This window comes from Cuculus canorus, chromosome 6, assembly GCF_017976375.1.
Source record: "Cuculus canorus isolate bCucCan1 chromosome 6, bCucCan1.pri, whole genome shotgun sequence".
Lineage (NCBI taxonomy): Eukaryota > Metazoa > Chordata > Aves > Cuculiformes > Cuculidae > Cuculus > Cuculus canorus.
Genome location: NC_071406.1, coordinates 11,163,858 through 11,184,891, shown reverse-complemented (window position 1 = coordinate 11,184,891; position 21,034 = coordinate 11,163,858). Strand labels below are relative to the sequence as shown.

At 43.3% G+C, this 21,034-nt stretch overlaps 1 protein-coding gene across 12 annotated transcripts in view; it reads left to right on the top strand.

Annotated features, from left to right (window-relative positions):
- The window catches only part of KALRN (kalirin RhoGEF kinase), a 513,673-nt gene that overhangs the window by 403,488 nt on the left and 89,151 nt on the right, over positions 1–21,034 (top strand). For 11 of the 12 annotated variants that reach the window (XM_054069262.1, XM_054069263.1, XM_054069267.1 and 8 more), the window contains exons 34-35: positions 5,475–5,504; positions 7,056–7,302. In XM_054069262.1, coding sequence (XP_053925237.1) covers positions 5,475–5,504; positions 7,056–7,302 — 277 coding nt within the window. The remainder of the gene's footprint in view (positions 1–5,474; positions 5,505–7,055; positions 7,303–21,034) is intronic. The other variant, XM_054069264.1, reaches the window with a different exon arrangement.

The window sequence follows — 21,034 nt, the reverse complement described above, 5'->3', positions numbered from 1 at the left end:
TAGCAAAGCTGGTACATTTGAGGCACAGGGCTATCACTATGATCCCAGCCATGTGTGTAGCTATTTGCTTAAATATAAAGAGATCTCCTGTTGAAGCTCAGGCCACGTTCCTCTTTGTTTGGCTAGATAAAACAGAAAGGGCAGGAACAGAACTCCATCATAATGGAAGATGAGTAGAGGAACCTGAGGACCAAGGAAGACTCAGAGATGAGCCAGGTATTCTACACTGAATTTCCAATTCTTAACTCAATCTGGAGCAATTCTGCTGACTGTAATAGGTTATCTCTGGTTCAGCTCATGCTTCCTAAAATACAGTCTGTCCCCATAGAAACACCTCCATACTGATTCAAAGAAGCATTCGCCAGAATTACCAGAGCTCTCAGCTTAGCATCCTGGAGAGCTGTAGAGGCTTTAAGGGAAGGAATGTGGGTGACTCAGTGTTCGCACTCCAAACAGAGCCTGTTACAAAGTAAGAAAACGAAAGCAATTCTCTACTGCTGAAATTCCTCAAAGGCGTCTTCTAAATTTGTTCTGATTTTCTAACCTCCAAGTAGAAAGAAAATCTCTACAAAATTACAGAGATTTTTCACAAAGAACTCCACAGGGTTTAAGATTTCTCATGCCTGTCCCCCAGCTACAGTGAGAGTTCCCGGATCTATTTCAGTGCAGACAAAATCAATGTCTAATCACTCTTATTCACTTCTTTTAATCTTGTGATAAGAATGCAAATGCAATTCCTGCTCCCACTGCCTCTCACACCCTCTTGAAATAGGCTGTTTATGGTGACTAAATGCTTCTATCAAAAACTGGCTATCATCCAAACCCACATGGGCAGAAAGCCTAAGAGCAACAGAAAACTAGCAATTTATATTAGGATATGGTGCCGCACCACACAGAATGCTTTGTTTAAACTAGCAGAGCTCTGTGTCCTATTGAATATATGTAAATAACCAGCTAGTGTGGATTTCTACAATGGTGTTGGCATATTTCAAAATTACTTAGATACTCTGGATAGCCTTTCTGACCCTGATAGATTCATTATCCATTGCTGATTTTTGATGGAAAATCCAGTGTTGGCTAGAGGTTTGTACTGCAGAGTAAACAACTGCTCACCTATCTGAAATATACTGGGTTTTATCTACATCTGCAGATGGTGTGCACTGTTGATTCTGCTTCTGAATATGATTTTATGATTGAAAAAGATACTGAAGGGGAAACCAAAGCATTTTAGGAGCAGAAAAAGGAAAAGGAGATAAATATGAATAAATGATACAGCAATTTTAGTAACAGTACGGTGGATAGTTTAGCATAGTGAGTTGGACTAGGCATGGTTCTTTACATTATGATCTATTTGTAAATAGTTCGATAATGTATGAGAGGATATTCATGTTATGTACTGACAGAGCATCTTTGGCACTCATGAGATCTTAGGCCAGACAAATGACCGTCTGTAGGCTTTGGCAAAGGTATGACAGCTTGAGCCTACAGTGTTTTCACACAGCGTGATACCCTAAAGGAGTTGATGCAAAGGTGAGAAATAGGTAAAATGCACTGACATTTATTCTCCTGTTCTCTTTACTACTCAGTTGTGAGAAAGGTCTGACCAAACTATAGGCATGTTTGGAAGTGGGGAAGCCCATGTATAACTGATCCGTGTACTGCACTTGGCAGTGAGTGGCAATGATTGTCAACGAGGTTGCCTGATCTGTAGTCTTCCCTCAGCATCCAGCCCAGGGATTTAAATACAGCACTGAGCAACAGGAACAGCTCACATACGTGCAGCATCTGCCCGACAGCTGGCTGGGAGGAGACTGGAGCATCAAAACGCTGGCTGTGGTCCAGCTCACAGGGATTTGATGAGCATCAGATGTGGTTCCCTGACAGAACAGGTAGCGAGGCCATCCCTGTAATGTGGCCTCACATGTCACAGACCGCAGTGTGGTTTTGCAAGCCTCTAATAAACTTAGGACCTTAATTACAAAAGCACTAAAATCTTAAATATGGCACTGTGCCACAGAACGGAAGCCAGAATACACCAATATTTTGCACCCTTGTAGCAACCAACACTTGAAATGCTGCTACGTTTGCTGAAGTAGCAGGTATTTCTTCACTTCTGCTGATACAAAGAACACAGTAGCACTATTATTAGTTATCTGCCTGTCAGAATATGGGTTCACGTTTTAGAACCAGTGTGAGATCCACTGTGATTTGCAAGATAAACTATTTATTTAGCCATGTAATAAGTGCCCAAGGAATCCTTCTTCAGACACCTATTTGCAAATCCCCTGCTTACCTTGTTAGAGAGCTATTCATTCCCACTCTTGACTGGAGTGGATTTAGTACTACGTAAGATCTATTTTACAGGGAAGGAAGGACAGCCTATGACCTGACAAGTCTTTTTTATCTGCAGTATAATGATAAATATGCCTCTGGTGTTCAGCTTTCCTTCCTCTGGCTGCTGCTTTGTGGCTAGAAACTAAACAGATGCAGCAGTGGCCATGCACTCATACTGCACGTCAGGAAACACCATCTCAAATGTAATCCTGCCCTAACTGATACCTGCTGCTCCCTGGAGCTGAGCTGTCTATTGCCTTGGAACCACCTGGAAGCCCCTGCAGCAGGATGTGACCCTGTTTGGGGTCATTTTGGTGACTTGCGCTTCACCCTCTCATAGCTGACAGGCACTCCGTTGGGTATTCCCAGAAGCAAAAATGCTCGTGTAAGTCATGACAAAACTCATTCACCAGAGTCGGTATCTGACATAAACTGCTTGCATTGATACACAGAGGTTACTCATTGAGCAGTGTCTTTTGGTAGAGAGGGGAGTTTTCAGTTGCTGTGTGGCTGGGTCTTGCACAGGGCAAGGCTCTACTCTAGCTCAGGTTTGATCTGTTTTTGAACAACCTGATGTGAAAACGCTGGCTGTATAGTGATGCTTTTTAGCCCAGGCACAAGTGAACACAGAGGATGGGAGATGTTTTGTGGGTGGCAGGCAGCGTGGAGATGGGCTGCGGCTCCTGCTAGCTGCTTTCAGGACATACAGCATGTCTGCTCTGGACTGCTTGGGGCTCTCTTGCTTCCTCATTACATTTTGCTATTTGCTTCTGCAGTTTCATTTTCTCCTTGATTTTAAGACTATTGCTTGCTGTGTAATTCATTGGATTTGTCCATGTGTCAGATCTTTCAGCCATGCCTTGTGCTCTGCAAAGACATGTTGCATTGTTATTTTATTTTAGTGTCTCTCCTCGATCGCGTTGTACCACACACAGATTAGACTGCTACCTAGGTTTTAAATACATCCAGTCAGTGGCTTAATAGTGGTTTTTATCACAGGAATAATATGTGTGCATTACGTGTTAAAATATGAAGCCATTTACCTGTGAAGTTCAACCTTAAGGGCATTCTCTATTTTCTTTGTCTTACAAACTGAATGCAGTATGTGTGAGAAACCAGCAGCACATTTGTATACCAATTTGCACGCTCTGGGGTAGAGGAAAGCATGATTTACTTCTCTGAGATTGGAAAATTACTCTCTAAAAACAAATTAAGTAACTAATAGCTTGAAGGATCTCTTCATAGGTGAAAGGTTTTCTGTCATTGGGAATCAGATGTATTTGCATTATTCCTCAGTGTCTTGCAATTTGTATACATATTTGATGATATAAGCTTCTAGAGACATTACTTTGCTATGGGTTAATTTGGCAAGTAAATGTTCTTAGTGGTGTGGTAGTATGTAAGAACAGGCATGGCAAGCACTTGGAAGTCCTTGGCAAAAGGAAAGAGCTCCTTTTTTGTCTTTGTGGCTGGCACCTAAAAATTATCTGTGGGCCCCTATCTGAGCTAACTGCTTTCACCTACCACCTGCACCTCTAGAAGGGAACCTGATTAACTCCTCCTGACAAAGAGGTAGTCTTTCCCTGGAAATGTATTATTTTAGCACTTGCTTCCTCAACGGTGAGTTGGAGCATGGGGAAGCCCTGGTCCATGTTTCCATCCAGAGGATGCTGGAGGAGCAGGGTGACATAAGTTAACACAGCTTCGAAGAAGCTGAGGGAGGTTTGCTCCCACACTCACACATCAAAGGTAGGCTTCTAAAGATGAGTGGGGGGGGAGACTATCTCCCTTGCTGAGGAAGACCTTGATCACACCAGGTTCCATGCAGGTCCTGAGGGGATGTTTACTTCTAATCCTCATTGTATTAAATAGCCATTTAAAATGAAATCAGAGAAAATATAAGCTTGGAGCTAGGTGGTACCTAAGTGTCATGGAGCACACCTGCCTCTGATGGGATAATGTTTACAGGTGTTGCTCAAATTGAAGCATCTCTTTGTGTCACAGATGTTTAGTTATTTGAGAAGAGATTGACAAAGCTCTGTGCTAGACTGAGGTTAGGTTAGCTGCCCCTTAGGCTAATGTAGAGAGCAGCCTTGCAGGCAGGGACCAAGGAGCTGCTTAACTGATGCCCAGGTATGCTGGGCTGATGCTCCACAGGAGGTGCCTTGTTAGTCCTAGACTTTCCCAAGTGCTGTCTTCACCAGGCCTTTTTCCCTGGGATGTTTCAGGCTGTCTCACATTCCCTGCTTAAGAAATAAAAGAAGACTTATTTTTCAAATATAATCCCAAACCATCCGAAGAATTTTTTTTTTTTAATATTCTGGTACATCCTCTGCCCATATCATTGGAAGCGATGATGAATCTTGGGATCCCGTCTGAACCGGCTCATTCACGCCCAGACGCTGCACAAGGTACTTAGAGAAGGGCTTAGAAGACAAACAAGTGTGAGTGAATTCCTTATAGCAAACCAGCTTGCTGTGTGATGGCAAACACGGACACCTAGTGGTACTCAAGTGCAGGATATGTAGATGCTTTAAATTTGTCTCTGAAGCAGGGGTAGATAGAGCAGTGTTTGTTCATGTTTTTCCCAAAAAAGGGGGAGAGATTTGATTATTTTCAGAGAAAATACCATAAAGTGAAGGACAGCAGATTTACTTAGCAAGGACTAGTGGAAGAATTAGAGGAAATTAATCATATTTGGTAAGATTTGTCAGTATATTTACCAAGAAATAAAAGCGGGTATCTTATGTCTTAAATATCTTGTACTGTGCCAGATCAGATGCCATATTGGATCAGAAAGATTTTTCTACTCTTCAAATTAATCCATAGCAAAGAAACCTCAGCGACTATTATAGCAATATGTTATTCTTGCCATACCTGCTAATGTTTGTACTCCAGTTATGGGGAGACTATGTCAGCATAATGAACAGTGAGTTTGCTGGTAAACTGCATAACTAGGTGCTAAACCAATGTCTTCTGTGCTTTCATCAACCCACTGAGCTCTTGCTGCCAGGGTTAATGCCAGCATGTTGTCTGAATGGCCTTGAATAGCTGCCATGGCTTGTTTTGTTTGGGTTTTTTTCTATTTATTTACAAATAATCTTTCAGAGAACTATTTCCTTCTTCTTCCCCAAATCTAGCATTTCGTCTACGGCAGAGACACAGGACAGGTGAGAACCAGTCCTTGTCCACTGACTCCTTTCTGTAATTGTAATTCTTGCCTCTGTGAATGGGATTTCTTTCACATCTGCGTTGGAAACAACCCCCCCTATGCCACTGAGCAGGGAGGCAGGCTGTTCCCATGGGAGTGTGCATTCAGGGCTGCTTGGACTAAGATAAAGGACTTAGATTATACCAACAGAAGAGTGAAGTCCATAGAGATGACTGCGCTCTCCTCAAGTGCTCTGCCACTGAAGCTGATAAGCAGATCCCTATTCTCACTGATTCCACAGACATACTCAGTATCTTACAAGATTTGTCCCAATTTGGTTGGGTTTATAAGTAGTTCATATAGAAACATTTTATAATATACTTCAGTTTAGCTTCATATGCTAAGAAATTGAGGTTTATGGTATTACACTGATTTGAATTCGCTTGTTTACTCTTCCAATCTTAATAACGTTTTAATCACTGGACTAATTTCAAACAAATTTGACACTGTAATAAAGACCTCAAAGATTCTCATGTTTCAGAGGTGGAAGCAGCACATAGAGGAGAAGGACCCAAAAGAGGGCCCCTAATGACAGGCAGACTGCAAGAAAGCCACACTGCAGAGCAGCATTAAGATTCCTCACACTGTAAAAGCTTAGATTTGTGCTCACACATTTTTAGACACCAAGAATCAATCTTTGAGACCCAGATCTGTAAGGAAACAAGCTTCGTTAGCTCTGCTGCTTGTGTAATCACCGCTTGTGTTCTGTTCTGCCGTATACACAAGCACTTATATATCCGGTCTCTGGTTATATAGAGACTATGATTAAACAGAAAGCAGTGTTGTTCATTGAGAGTCACGAGGTGTGGGGCTGAAGGAAAGCAGCAGGTTGCCAGCACTAACTACGGAAGCAAGATGATACATTTATTCTTAGATACAAATCCTGGAAGTCAGCATATAATCAATCACTCTACGTTTATATATTTACACCTCTGTTTTCCATCAGAGAGCATCAGGAGCTTTTCTGATCTGCTCAGTCAGGATTCCTAGCCTTCCAAGAGGGCCCTCGAGCAAGTTGGGAAAGATGAGGGCATGTTTCTTGCCGTGTGAAAAATTGTACCTGTGTCCTTACTGTACTGGTGGCATGTGGGAACGTGTCCAACTCATGCTGTAGAGGAGTGCGGTGGAATTTGTCCTGCCACAAGGCACAGTGCCAAGGCAGCCGAGGCTATTGCTGGTCTAGAAAGTCACCCCAGAAACTAAAGCGAGAAAAAAAGCAAGATTTCTGATGGACACCCACAGCTAGAAAAGTCACAGTTAGAAAATTTACCCGCAGCTAGCGCTCAAAAGGTTACTGGGTGGGTAGTCTTGATTTCTCACATCAACCCGGCAGAATCAATAAGAAAGGCCACATCATGTTGAACTTTGACAAAAGAAATGATTAACTTGGCTTCTAAGGAATACAAATCATGTCTTTGCCAGTGTAAATATGATGCAAAGATGATTGCCTTCATCCTGCCCTCTCTAACTCCTTTTCCTGTTCTTTTTGTTTTCTATTGAACCCGGGCAGTTGTCTGGAGGGTATGAACTAACTGTGGTGCTCCAGGACTTCACAGCGGGCCACAGCAGCGAGCTGAGCATTCAGGTGGGACAGACAGTGGAGCTGCTGGAGAGGCCAAGCGAAAGGCCAGGCTGGTGCTTGGTCCGCACCACAGAACGGAGCCCACCTCAGGAGGGTCTGGTCCCCAGCAGCGCTCTCTGCATTTCCCATTCCCGCAGCAGCGTGGAGATGGATTGCTTCTTCCCTTCAGGAAAAGGTAGGCAACAATCCGGCAGACTTAAAACTGTTTTGGATTTCCCCTTTTGTATCATGTAAGCTGCTTAGGCTGCTCTTGCAGTCAGTGTGGGTAGAAGACTGTTTAGTCGTTAGTGAGCTTTGTTACCAGATCTCTGTGAATGGGCACAGCTCTAGCCTAAGTCCATTTCCATGAATCGATGTTTGTACGTGTGTGTCTTTGCTGTGTGGCAATCATTGTCTTGAGGTTCTGGGTAAGACCTTCAAACAACAAAGGGACTGGGTTTAGTGCCTAAAAGCATAGAGGGAGGGAAAGACATGTTGTACCTACACCCAGGATGCCCCAAATTGTGGATATGTTCTTTTGTGAGTGCCACAGTGCACTCTAGTGCACAGTCTTTTAGTACGTCTCTGCTGCCTGTCACCAGTGAGTGCTGGTACACTCTATTGACTCGTGAATTGGAGATATTGTGTGTAACGGCACAACAAAATGCCATAAAGGTTTATTTACAATTAGCATGCAACAAAACATATCCCTGGTATTATCATGAGAGCTTGGGCTTCACCTGCAATGAATGGTGAAATAGTGTTCGTCTCTGTGGTGTCTGTGGCCTATTTAGTCGATGTTCTGTTCTGAGCAATGTGTGTCCCGCATATAGAATCCATGCAACCAGGCGTAGGAGATGCTCCAGACTGACAGACCAGAACTAATTCAGTTCAGCATGGCCAGAGCAGGTCTCCTTTTGGCTGTGCCCCTACTTTTGGCCGCACACAATGCAAGCAGGGTCCGGGAAAGGCTCCTATTGTCCCACTCCCGACTTCAAGCCTGCAACCCGAACTGGCATTTTAATTTATTTTTTTCCTTCTGCATTAAGGGAAATAGAATTTGATCCGTCCTTGTTTAAGCAATTTAAGCTTCGTGGATTTGTTTGTTTTGAGAAAAAACATTGAAACCGGGCTGTAGTCTGTCCTTGCTCCCTGCCTGCACTCCCACTGAGGAGGCTGGGACTGGGTCACAACCCCAGGACAGAGCAGCGTGGTAGGGCCAGGGTCTGCAATCAGAGTTACCCTTGAAGAGCCATCTGATCCAAACCTGTGGGAAGAGAGAGATCAGCTTTTCCTCTCAGATTTGATCCCCTCAGCAGGGCTTTTCTGGTTAGGTGCTTCCGCTTGCCCTGCTTTGCAAGAGGCAAGACGTGAAGTCAGTGCTGGCTGTCTGCTCTGTCTGTGGTGAGAACTCCAAACTCATCACGCGCTTCTTAGACCCACTGCCACCTCTCCTCCCTGCTGCGCACCCAGGACCCTACCCTGCTTCTGCTGCCACAGGAGCCTGTCCTAGTCCTCAGCTCTCCCCTGAGAGCCACTGCAGTTGCTTACATGCAAAAGAAATCTGTGAATAAACAGAGAAGTAAAGCTGAAAATCAGCATGATGTGCATAAGAGCAGTCACTGCCTGGCATGACTCATAGGAAGGCAGAGACGTGTCTCCTGGGTGCATGGTCCAGCAGTCGGGTTTGGGTGCTCTGCTGAACTACACTGTGAGACGCCACTCAAGCTTCATTTGAGTGTGCTAGGTTGTAGAGCTTTTCCTCAAATGAAACAAAATTCAAAATTGCAGGAGTAGGCTGTGAAGAGGGAGACAGGAAACCCAAGGAGGATGGAGACACGGTGAGGGTGGGGTTGAGGGCTCCAGGGGACGTGAGGACTCAGCTTCTGACAAGATGGTGTGATTCAGGGCAGAAATGCACTGTAGGTATGGCACAATGGGCACAGTGCCAGGCTGTGGCTGACGGATCAGAGCTGACTGATGCCTGGAAGCCACCAGGCTGTGTCACCGCAGCACTGAGCCTGCGCCAGCACACTTTGATTGCCTGTGGGGCAGGTTATCTCACCTAACATGTGCAACCATTTCCAGGTTGGAGCTGGCTCTTGTCCCATGATCTCCAAGCAGGTGTAGAATGAGTCTGGGGCCCGCTGCCTCCATCCATGTATTTATGGCCTTTATTTCCTTGTATCTCTTTCCCCTTTGGCCTCAGTTTTCTTCCTGCACATACCAAAGCTGTATCAGGGAGCCTCGGTATTAATGGGATCTCCAGAAGTGCAGCTAGAAATAATAAAAATAACCACCCAATCCGCAAGTTTGGCTAGAGTACAGCAAATGGGTTCTGTGTTTAATCAGTTCTCCCTCTATTAGGAAAACAGGAAATTGTTTAAACTGAATGAACAGATGCTGGGAATAAAGAAAGAGGGGGAAGTTTAAAGGGGAAAATGCAGTAGCCACTGGAAGAGCCTGCAGTCCTCATGAGGTACTGGAAGGATTAGCATGGTAAATGGCTTCTGAATATTCAAATTTGTGCTCTTCGTTACGTCTGGTACCTTTAGGCATGGGTTGGACTCTGAATCCCTTGGTCTGACTTTCCAAAATTTCTGGCCTTTCTCTACCACCCAGAACAAAGGCTGGCACATCTTATATAAACATCAAATGGTGTGCCCTGTCTGTTTCAAGTATGTAAACATCCGCAGTTGTAGAAGAGCAGGTTAAAGGCTGGGTTTTGCTTGCAATTGCCAAGACACATAATTCTTCGGTTTTACAAGCACGGCAATTTCAAGAATAAAAAGTATCCGTAGTCAAAACTTCACATTTCTAATAATAGAATTTGTCATCTTTGATAGAAACAAGCAGAGTTTTGACAAACATCAAAGCATAGTTACATCTGCTTACTGGCGATTGGCAAATTACTATGTTTGGCCCTATGATAAGTTGTGGTGGACTATAAATGTAAATCACATGTCTCAAAGAAGCTACCTACCATCCTTAGAATGAAAGAATAAAGAAAGTAGTGTCAGCCAACACCTGAGCTAATGAAGGCTTGAAAGATTTAGTGGGATCACCAAAATGCTTTGTGGAGCATCAGTGCAAGACCTTATTGAACAAAGAAAAAAACTCTTCTTAAACAGCCTCTCTGAAAGCCAGTGGAAGTGCAAACCCAGACTGCACAACTGAACCTGTGCTCTGGCTCTTCCTCAGTTTTTTACACTATTCCTTTGAAAACAGGTATTGAATTACCATAAAATGTTGCAAAAGGAAAAACGCGTTGCAAACATAAGAAAACAAACTCAGAAGAGAACACTTCCTACCTTTTTTAATGAAATATCTTCACAGATTATTCTTGTTGATCAGTAAAATTGCAGAGGTTCTAAGGACTTGCCTGCCAGCCTTCCGTTTGACTGCTGGCTGTGTTCCTTTGGAGGATCAACATTTGTTTCTTTCGTGACTTGACTACAGCTCAGAGACCAAGTATAGTCCTGCCTGTCCTTCCTTTCCTATGAGCTGACAGTGTTTGCAGTTATCCTCTGTAAAAAGGCAAAGTTACCGAATCCACCTTTTGCAAGCGACTTACAGACGATTGAGTAAAACTCCTCTGCAGTCTCTGATACTCTGCTTGAGAATTTGTGGGATGGTTTTTTTCTGACTATCATCCTTATGATGGAAAAAGAAAGACCTGTGCCACCAGGAATGAAGCTCTGTTTGAACTATCCCATGTGGCTAATTACAGGAAAGCTGTGACTTTTATTCCTGCCTCTTTCACTCTATAATTGAGCTCTAAGGTATTAAGCTATAAATTTCAAATTGAGAGAGAAATCCACATGGATAGAAAGCAGCTTAATGACCAAGACAGTATTCATAAAGCACACTGTGACAAGCATATTTCTGGTGTCAGCCTCATACTTTTGACTGAGTGATTTCAAGTTTGAGTTTGGCCCATGAAACATTAAGATGAAATCTTGATCTTAAAAGTCTTGTCTTGTGACCTCACACCCAGCATTTTTCGTGTAACACCAAAGTTGCAGTGTAACTCAAAGTATAACAAAGGCCAGTTCTTGAGGTAATTTTAAGCAACCTTCATCACCAAAGGAAATATGAAAGTGTAAATCAAATGTAGGTTTTTATGGTACTTGTTTTAGACTGATGATGTGTGAAGGGCTCCCACTCAGGGCCCCAAGCTTATCCTGCCTGCAGGATACTTGTGTCTATTTTTTTAAGATGTTATGCAAGCATCTTGCTGTGCAGGCCGATGACCACTTAGCAGCAGGGCTTTGGTGGCAGTGGTGCGTCCTTGTAACAGAGCAAACTGAGAAATAGTTGGGTCTCTTCCAAACGAAGAGGGAACATAGGTCTTGTGAGGTGTATGTTAGCAGGATGAGCATCTTGCCTGCACTTCCCGGCGGGGTCAGATTGGCCCTGGTGCATCAGCTGGGAGAGCACCAGACTGGGCACAAGGGGCAGGAGTTTTGGTGCTACTCAGGTGACAGCTTGTACATTTTGGGGGTCGCCTACCCAATCCTACAGCCACAGAGAGCCTATGGCTGACAGGTGAGATAGCAGACTGGGCTGTGAGAGAAAGAAGTGGAATAAGGATTTAAAGAGAAGACTGGTGAGAATAGTATCAATGAAAAAGAGGTTATGCTGAGACCTGCATTTTTGTGACCACTCCTGTGGGAAAGAGAAGATCATTTAATGGATTAGTGTGAGGCTAATCTGGCTTTTATTGGGGATGGAAGTCTCTTTCCTCCAGTCCTCCAAAGTGATCTATGTAGAGAAAAGCATAATTATTTCTTCCCACGCCTCTGTTTTTAAGAACATCTTGGATTTTAGAGGGGGGAGGAGAGTCTAGGCTGGTTTTATTGTGTCCCTGTTCCTGATGAGTGTTAAATTGCAATCTCATTGGCTCATGCACTTTCTGTGTTGTGTTTTAAACAGTCTCTCTTGTGAAACTTATTAGATGGTAATGATTCCTGACATCCTGGGGGAGTTGTATGAGGACAATACAGAAGTTTTAGTGCATTACGTTAAACCTTCAGTTGTCCTTGTAGAGACTGAGAAATTGGTTTTGGTTTTGAAAGTCTTCATTAAGAGCAGTCGATTAAAATGTTTGTAAGGCTCTGGACTAACGGAAACGTTTAATTAGGTAACACAGTTAATTTAACTGGCACATAAACAGGTCATGGGGTTTCTATTAAGCAAACAATGTTCAGACTCCCATTGTCAATATAAATATGCAATATTTAAATAAAAAAACCAAACCTTCACCTCAGTTCCTAATAATGTCCAACAAGGGTGTTCAGAGTCAAAATTTCATTGTACAGACAGTCTTTCAAGACAGGTCACTTGGACCCCTTCTGCTGGCCTTTAATGCCTCATGGTATCCTTGTTACAAGTTCAGGACATGGCTTACATAGAAAACTCACATCGGGAAAGTTTTTGCTGTGTTTTTCTTCGTTTTCAATTATGATAGAGCAGCTGGAAACAAGTTGGCTAACCAGCATGGTGTAACACATCAGCTCTCTGTGGACTGGCACCAAGGGCTTCTGAGGTCCAGCTTGGGACTACTGCTCTAACTCAATATACAAGCGTGGCTCCAGGCAACCATGAAAGGAATGGAAAGAAAAAGATGAAAGAACTCAAAACCACTTTGTTGTTTCAGTCAGGTCACCTTTTTCCTTGTTTTTTCTCCACTGTGTCTCCCTCCTCTTTCTCATCAATCAATGGCTGTTTTTCTTTACTTCACAGCTTCTCTTCACCACATCACTCCTTTCTGCCTTAGTGGGCAATGTCTGCCCAAGTTCTGGAGACCTGGTGATGCCTCACTCCCCTGCCTACCTTTTGATCCCACACCTCTGTTCTTTCTCCTACTTCATAGCCACTCTATGGAAGAACTCAGATACATGTAAAGAGTCTGCCTTTGGCATTATCCATGCTGAAACCTTCTCCTGGACTCTGTTATCTCCAAAATACTTTAGCAGCACTTGGCAGTATGGGGGATGAGATCTGATTCTTGTTGTTTCTAAGAGGTAGGCTAAGTCAAGCCTGAGAGGATGAGTAATACCTGTGTAGGGTATCAGTGTGACTCTCTCTGCGAAGGGTTTTACCTGTTGGGTACATCAAGAAGGCAAATCTATACTGACAAATCCTTGCATAGTCGAGCCCTAGAGGCAGCACCAATCCAAGCACCACCAAATATCTAGATAAGCTGGGCACAGCTTGACCGAGCATGGCAAGTACTTGTCCTCCACAGTAAGTTGCAGCAGCTACAAGTTATGGACACAGATTGAGTCCAGGCTTGTTTTGATGGCTTGTGAATACTCATATTTCTCTAACTTGGTGTTTCTTTTTCATTATTGTTTCTTATTTTCAGTATGACATCACTGTATATTTAAAGCTTGATTAAGCCATGTGGACTTGTTTAGGACATATTAGGTACCACTAAAGTAAATTATACTTATTACTTCAGCTGCTTTGTTATCTGATCAAGCCAAAAGGCCTCCAAGTGCTCTACCTAGACCTTCATTTTTGCAGAGTAGTACAATTTTGATGAATGCTGTGATGAAACAGGAAAGGCTATTTTGGGGGAAGTAGCTTTGCTTTTGTACAGTGGATTTTTATTATTTTAAACACAGGAATCTTTGTTTAAAAGAGAGGAGGCCTGCAAATTTTCTTGTTTACTTTGCCTTTGCTTCCCCTTCTGGAAGGGGGTAAAACTTTATCCACCTCGTCCCCTGTCCACTTAACCACAAGTTTCGCTGTATAACATCCATTTTGGCTTTTTCACTGAGAAAAACAAAAACAAAACATGGAGGCAATTTAAAATCCTGTAGCCAGCTGAGCTCATCAAGGATGTTCATCAAGGGTTCAGCACCTGATCTGGCAGAGAAACAGGGAAACTTAGTGGTACACACAGTGTTGTAATTAATCCACATGCACTCTGATCACAAATGGTCCAATCAGGATTAGACCATTGATGCTGTAATGTTTGGCTGCATCACCGTTTGTTGGGCCTGATTCCCCTTATAGTGGGACCTATCTACCTGCTCTTCCTGCTGCTTCTTCCATTGTATTCGTAGATCACCATCACTACATCTGTACAAGTTGCAACTTGGGGAGCACAGCAAATAGAGAGAGCACAGGATAAAACTGGGCAGAATTCAGTAGCTGGTGTTGCATAAACATCAGGGCACCTGAGCTAAAGGTCCCTTCTGGCTTTACAGTCTCTGACAGCTTTATCTTTGTGCAACTCATGCTGAGTTTTCTAATGCATAGCTTACAGCACCTTTGGGACCTTTGCTTAATTTGGCTGTGAGGCTTTCAGAGAAGAGGGTTTCCTGGTAGCAGTTACCATATTGATCACCTGTATCTCATCATTAGCATACTGGCACCAGCATCCCAGGCTGTGACTGAGTATGGGATAGAAGTGCTGTCTATTGAGATAATAAATCATTCTGGTTTTACCATCAGATTAGTCAAGGCCACCTAAAAAAAAAAAAAAAAAAAAAAGAGAGAAGCTGGCAGAGACACCCTAACAGTGGTCAGTTGGGAAAGCATCAGCAAAAATGTAGTGTAGGTTGTTTCCATACTCTGTGTGGATCTGTAACAGAACAGAAACAGCCACACATCAGAAGGGTTAAATGCTAGTCTCTGCGGAAGGAAGCGGTGACCATCATGTATCGCTCTTACACAGGCTCCTGTCAACACTGCATAGAGTGGTGCTCGTGAGATGTCTATATCCAAAATGAAGAATCTTCTCTTTCAAGATAAAGGGTCGTTTGTTTCCTTTAGATATGCTCGTGGGTATGATGGAGAGACAGTTTTTGAAAGAGGGTAGAGTTCCTTATTGCAGTGCTTCTGTTTTATGGAGAGATGGTGGTGCAGCTGTCTGGGCAGACTCGGTCTTCTTGACAAGGACTGGAGCTGTAGGGAGCGAGGGGAAGGTAGGGAAGGAAGGCAGCTCTAAAGAGACTTTCTCTGATGCCCTTCCTGATATGTTTCCTCTCTTCACTTCCCTTGTTTCTGTCTGTCTGAGGTATTGAGAGCAGTACTTGAGAAGATGTGGCTAAACATTTTAAGATGAGGCAGAGAAGGAGAATTAAGTTGCCCAGGCCTAGACATACATTCTCCCGATTCTTTGATGTTTCCTTAAGACTTGTACATCCTGCTGAAGTTTGCTTGTAAAGTCATTGTTAGAAGGCATTTTCATGCTTCCCCACAGGAAAAAAAAAAAAAAACAAAACATAATGTAATACAGAGTCCCTCTCTGTGTTAGGCTCAGGACTGCATTTCCTCCTACGGCTTCTGTGGAAGGCTGGGTCATAAATTCTCCAGGCCCTCTTGACTCTCCTGCATGCCTTCCTAGCCTTCTTTCCTAGGTCCAGCCCATGCTTCCCGGGGCCAGGTTAAGCCAAGTCAGGTATTCAGGGCTTAGTGCAATGGGATTGAACTGTGCTCATTAGCGCAGGTGTTGAGAAGCACCAGAGCACCCTTTTTCACTATCCTGCAGAGAAGCAAGAACCTCCTTCCCTGGCTGCAGCTCACTCACAGACAAAGGAGGTGTCCCAGCCAGTCCCTGCTGCCAGGACCGAAGCTGTTTAGGTGAGGGGCAGGTGGGTAGCCACAGCCTTCTCCTGGCCCCATGAGCCATCTGAGAGAGGACACTTTGAGAAGATTTCAGCTGTGCATACCTGGATGAACAAGACTGCTCTGGTCCTATTTTCCCAACTTGTATTCAAAGACATGCTGTAAAAGCAGTCTTTAACTCCTGTTGCTCACATATTGATGTCCCAACTGTTGGGACATTGCAAAGGCCAAAGACAGTTCTACTGAGTCAATCCTATCCTTTAAATTCATTAAGTGAGATAGTTTCCTGGAGTAATGTGGACTGAGCAGCATCCCATATAGCCTAGGGAAGACCAGAGGGATCTTCCATACAAAGGACCCCTAGCCAGAAAAGGCCTGTCCTACCCACTCCCCCACTCACACGTCCTCTCACAAAGTAGCTGAGTTCAGCCTTCCCTTGTGTCAGCAGGGTCAGAGCAGAAAGAGGAGCCTTTGAAGGGACTCCACAATCAGTGCTGATTGAGTCTGAGCAATAGTTGGTGTTCTGAGAAAGGACTCAGGCTCCTGCTGTGGTACTGAGTATGAAGAGACCAGGTCGGGTCAGGTATTAGCCAAGGCTCTCTGTACAATTATCCAAGGGAGGCACCTACTGAAAATGGTCTGAATATAATGCCTGTTTCTTTTTATTAGCTGCATATGAACCTCATAGTTGCCTTCCATTTCTTCTTCTCCTTGGAGCTGTGGTACCTCAGTGCTTTGCAAAGTAGAGAGTTCAGTTTGTAGCATGAGGTTTTATACTAGCTCTGACCAGAAGCCAGCAGCCTCACCAGTGAAAAACAAGCAGCCTGGAGGAAGGGTATAAAAATAGCTCCTTGAGTAAAATCTATTTCCTCTGTATTTAGTTGTGTGTCTTGAAATACATGTGTGGTGGGAAAAGGGGAGTTGTTCCCTAGCACTTGGCCTATCGAGCTAACAGGAAGGTCATCCCGAAAGAGCGACAGGAGCATGTGGATGGCTTGCGTCTTGTGTTTCCTCTAAGGCCAGACTAAATTTAGCAGATCCTCAGATGGACATTGGACTGTAGTCCATCTGAGACTGGGGGAAGAGTGGCATCTGAGTTGTTTGCCTAGGCTTTTTACCGTGTAACCAGCTTCAATGAGCCACCATTCATTATTATGTTACTCAAAGTTTTCTGCCTTGCTGAATATGCTGTAACTTGCTCCCTGATCCTTTCCACTGAAAGGTTTAATGTTTAAGCATGGAGGAAAAATAAACTGCTGGTTCTGGCATGTAGTGATGGCATGAGGGGGAATGGCTTTAAATTGGAAGGGGAAAGATTTAGATTAGACATTAGGAAGAAATTTTTCATGATGAGGGTGTGAGGCACTGGAACAGATTGCCCAGAGAAGTTGTGGATGTCCCGTTCATGGAGGTGTTCATGGCCAGGTTGGATGGGGCTTTGGGCAGCCTGGTCTGATGGGAGATGTCTCTGTCCACAGCAGAGGTGTTCGAACTGGATGATCTTTAAGGTACATTCCAACCCAAACCATTCTATGATTCTGTAATTCTTTGCCTACATCCCTACTAAATTAATGTCAAACCATGGATGTACTTTTTAATAGCATCATCACAAAGGTTGTACCTATAGCTGGTGCTTGCAAGAACTCCAGTAAAACAAGTACTAATGAGTGATGATTTTGGCTTCCCCAAAGTGTCGCCTCCTCACTCTTTCAGCTTCCAGACAGTTAAATGGACTAATCCTAACTGCAGTATTTGCACGCTGCAAAGCCAGTACACTGCTGGGCCTGTCCTTCCATTGCTAATCTTAAACAAATATTGTGTGAGTGTGTTTCAAAGTGAGCTAACTCTGCTAAAAATCCCATTTCCCTGACCAGTCTGAGCCAGAGATATGCAAACTGCAATGCAAAGCACATGTGTATTAAATAATGTATTTCAAGTAATTGAAATTATGTTTCTGTATATCTGCTTCAGCACACTGCACAGATTTGATACATTGATTCTGACACAAAAAGCCTGATTTTCCTGTCATTTATGCAAGCATTTTGTCAGAGCAGTTATTCCCAGGTTATGCATTCTGCAAAACAGTCTGAACCAATGTCAACTTCGCTTAGTTCAGGTTAATCCCAGATTCTAGAAAGCAGAGTTAATGTTATTGTCACTGTGATGGTCTAAATGTCTTGGCAGGAGGTTGTTTACATAAATGACAGTGTATTTTTTTTCCATTCATATTAACTGGTCTCATAAAAGATAATATCTCTTCTTACAAAAGTTGCTTTTACCTCCAGAATTGCATTTTGCTTCTCTTTAAGGCGAAGTCCGTATTTGACTATATTTTCCTTAAATCTGTTTAAATAAGTCTCTATCAGTTCAGAAGAGCTAAAGAGCAGTTCCCTTTTCTGTTATAAGAGGTTAAACCATTCTTGTCTTTGGTTGTCCACAGCATTTATTGAAAAGTTCTATTTTTCATACATTTTGTTCATAAACGCACTAAAGAATTATTGATTCTGCAGAACTGTAGAGCAGTGAAATAAAAAAAAGAAAGGATAATAGCTTGCATATTGCAGTAAAGGCTAGGATAGCATGTTTTTCTGTTTTCTGAACTAGGAAGGAACACTGAAATCTTTCAACTCAAGACATACTTTTTAGAAGTATTCTTATGTCTTCATATATTTCAGGTTTATTTCTTCCAGACTGTGCCCCGACCTTTATTTTCTCTGCAGATTTCATGTATCTTCAGAATTCTAAGTTAATAGCTGCATTTTGCCAAGGGATATAAACCCAGTTTCCTTGGAAATCATTGGGAATTGCATTTAGGTATCAGAAAACAGATTCTGGTCTTGAGAGCCAAACTACATTCTTCAGAAAAGCACTGAAGAATTTATTAACTCTGCAGGACTCTTACTGAGTGAAATAAGTACGTTTTCCCTTTGGCTGACAGCAAAAGTCAAATTAAGTTGCATGCAGTGTGAAGGAATCAGGGTGCTCTTGCTGTAAGGGAAGGCCATTCTAACCCGTGAAAAAGCTTAGTAAAACGAAGCTGGAAGGCAGGGGAAGACAGTTCAGGTTTTACACCCCAGCAGTCTTCATAGCCATTGCACATCTCTTCAGACAAATCTGCTGTAGTTGTGCTATGCATACGCAGGGCTGCTCCACAGGACAGCTGCTTTGTACATAGCCTTCGCCTCGGAGCTATACATATTCTACAATCTTCAGCCTTCTACAGCCTTTCCTTATGTCAAAGATGTGTCTATCTGCATGTAAAGATGTAAAAATGCACATTCCACTCCCCGCCAAATTGCTGTCATAAAATTTGCTGTGGGACATGCAGGTGCAACAGTGATGAACCTTCTCTCAGCAGCACCAGGGGATGGTGATTCTCTTTGCTGAGCAATAGATAGTGGGCCAGAAGGAGATACCCTTTTTGTTTCACATGGGGAGCATCAGATATGTGTCCTGTGCGAGCAGCCAGGACTGACCATAGTGATTTGGATCACTGAGACTAGGAGATAGTACAGCAGTGCAGGTGATCTAGCAACCTTATACCTCGAGGCTTCTGCAGTAAAACCAGAACAGTAATGACAGGAGAACCAAGGAAGATCAAGGAACCAATCTGGGCAAAAAAGAACTTTTTTTTTCCACCCTAGGTTAATTTTAACCTGGATCCATTTGTGGATCATATTCACTGTGAGGCTGCACAAACATTGCTGTTGGCACAGGGAAAGTGGCAGGAAGATGCAAGCACCTGGGAGAGACAGAAAAGGCAACAAAGGGTTTTGGCAGGGCTGTTGGCTCTTGACAACTTGAGGCGCTCATGGAACTATCATGTAATGTGGAGCTGTTACATACCAAGAGATTGGCCAAACATAGGAATTAAAAATACTCCATAACATCATGTACTTGTTCCTCTCACATAAAGACAGCATGTTGTTCTGCCTTGTGGTGACTGGAAATGCCAATGTATATAAGTCCAGCTTTTGGCAACGTCTGATGGTACCAAGCAGAAGGGAGATTTCTACAGTATTTGGTGCTAGAGAAGCAATCGGTAACTGACATTCCGAGAAGCGGTTTTTCTGTACAGGACATTAGCAGAAATCCTGCCTGCCACAGCATCCTAAAGATGTCATTATTGCTAGTATATGGACACTAAAGTATGAAAGCAGCCAGAGGTGCTCTACACCAATAAAAGCAGAGGGGTTGTTTTCTAGCCAGTCATTCCACCAGCTGATAAAAATAGCTTAAAAACTACTTTTCTTTTTTTTCATCCTCTGCACAGCGGGCTGCCTGTTATGTATGCCCTTGTTATTTATACCCATCATAAGTTTCAATAACAGCTTTAGAAATTCTTTTGTCCTAGATCTGGTATTGTGAATCAGAAAGTTTGCCATCCTAAACATTGCCTGGTAAGAATTCCTCTGTGTTCTTTTTACCCCAGGAAAAAAAGGGGGAGTGGAAAATACAGTTAATGCAATAGCTTGGCCCAAATAAATGAAAGGTTTTACAATACTGACATTGAATTTTGTTTTAATTTCAGTCCAATTCCTCCAGACTGGCCAAACAGAGAAAGTTTTCTCTCTAACTAGCAAGTGGTGTGTGCCAGTAAAACCCAAACCAGGTAACAACTTACTCTAAGGAAAAAGAACTGCCATTTAAAGAGAAAATTAGCTGTAGTTTCTAACATCGAAATAGAACAATTTCAGGCAAGTTGAGACAGGCAGGTCAGGCATACTTTTGTTACAGTAGAACAACAACTCACCTTTGTCATGCACAAGTGGGTGAGGCTCCTGTTTGTCTTGGAAAGCAGACCAGGATGGGCTGAGATAGGCTTATCATTTCCCCACTGAGGCCCAACATAGCAAGACAGGAGCCAAAACATGTCCAAGAGGCAGGCCTTTAATGCTTTGTGTCTTCCATCATTGGGTATTGCAGTAACTCCCAGAGATATGTCTCTGCTCTAATGGAGATAAGTGCTTCAGGAAATGAACACAAAACCTGCTTTAAATTTTTATTTCACTCTTTTCTGCTGAAGGGTTGGGCGTTTCATTCTGACCAGTAGTTTCTTCAGGGTGCATCCACTACCTGGCATAGCTCTCCAGAAACACATCAATACCATACTAACATAATGTATTACATGGCTCCACTTACTGGACCTCTTATGCTGAACTAGTTTGTGAGGTGAAGCTCTTTGCTGAGCATAACTCACTCGGTGGTACTGCTGGTGGGCCAGACCAGTCTTCTCTGCTCACAAAAGACCTTGACGAAGAGGTAGAGCCAGTCATAGGGGAGGAGGCCTTGGAGAAAGGCAGCAGGGCAGGATTGTATACCAGATTCTACTTTCTTAAGCAACT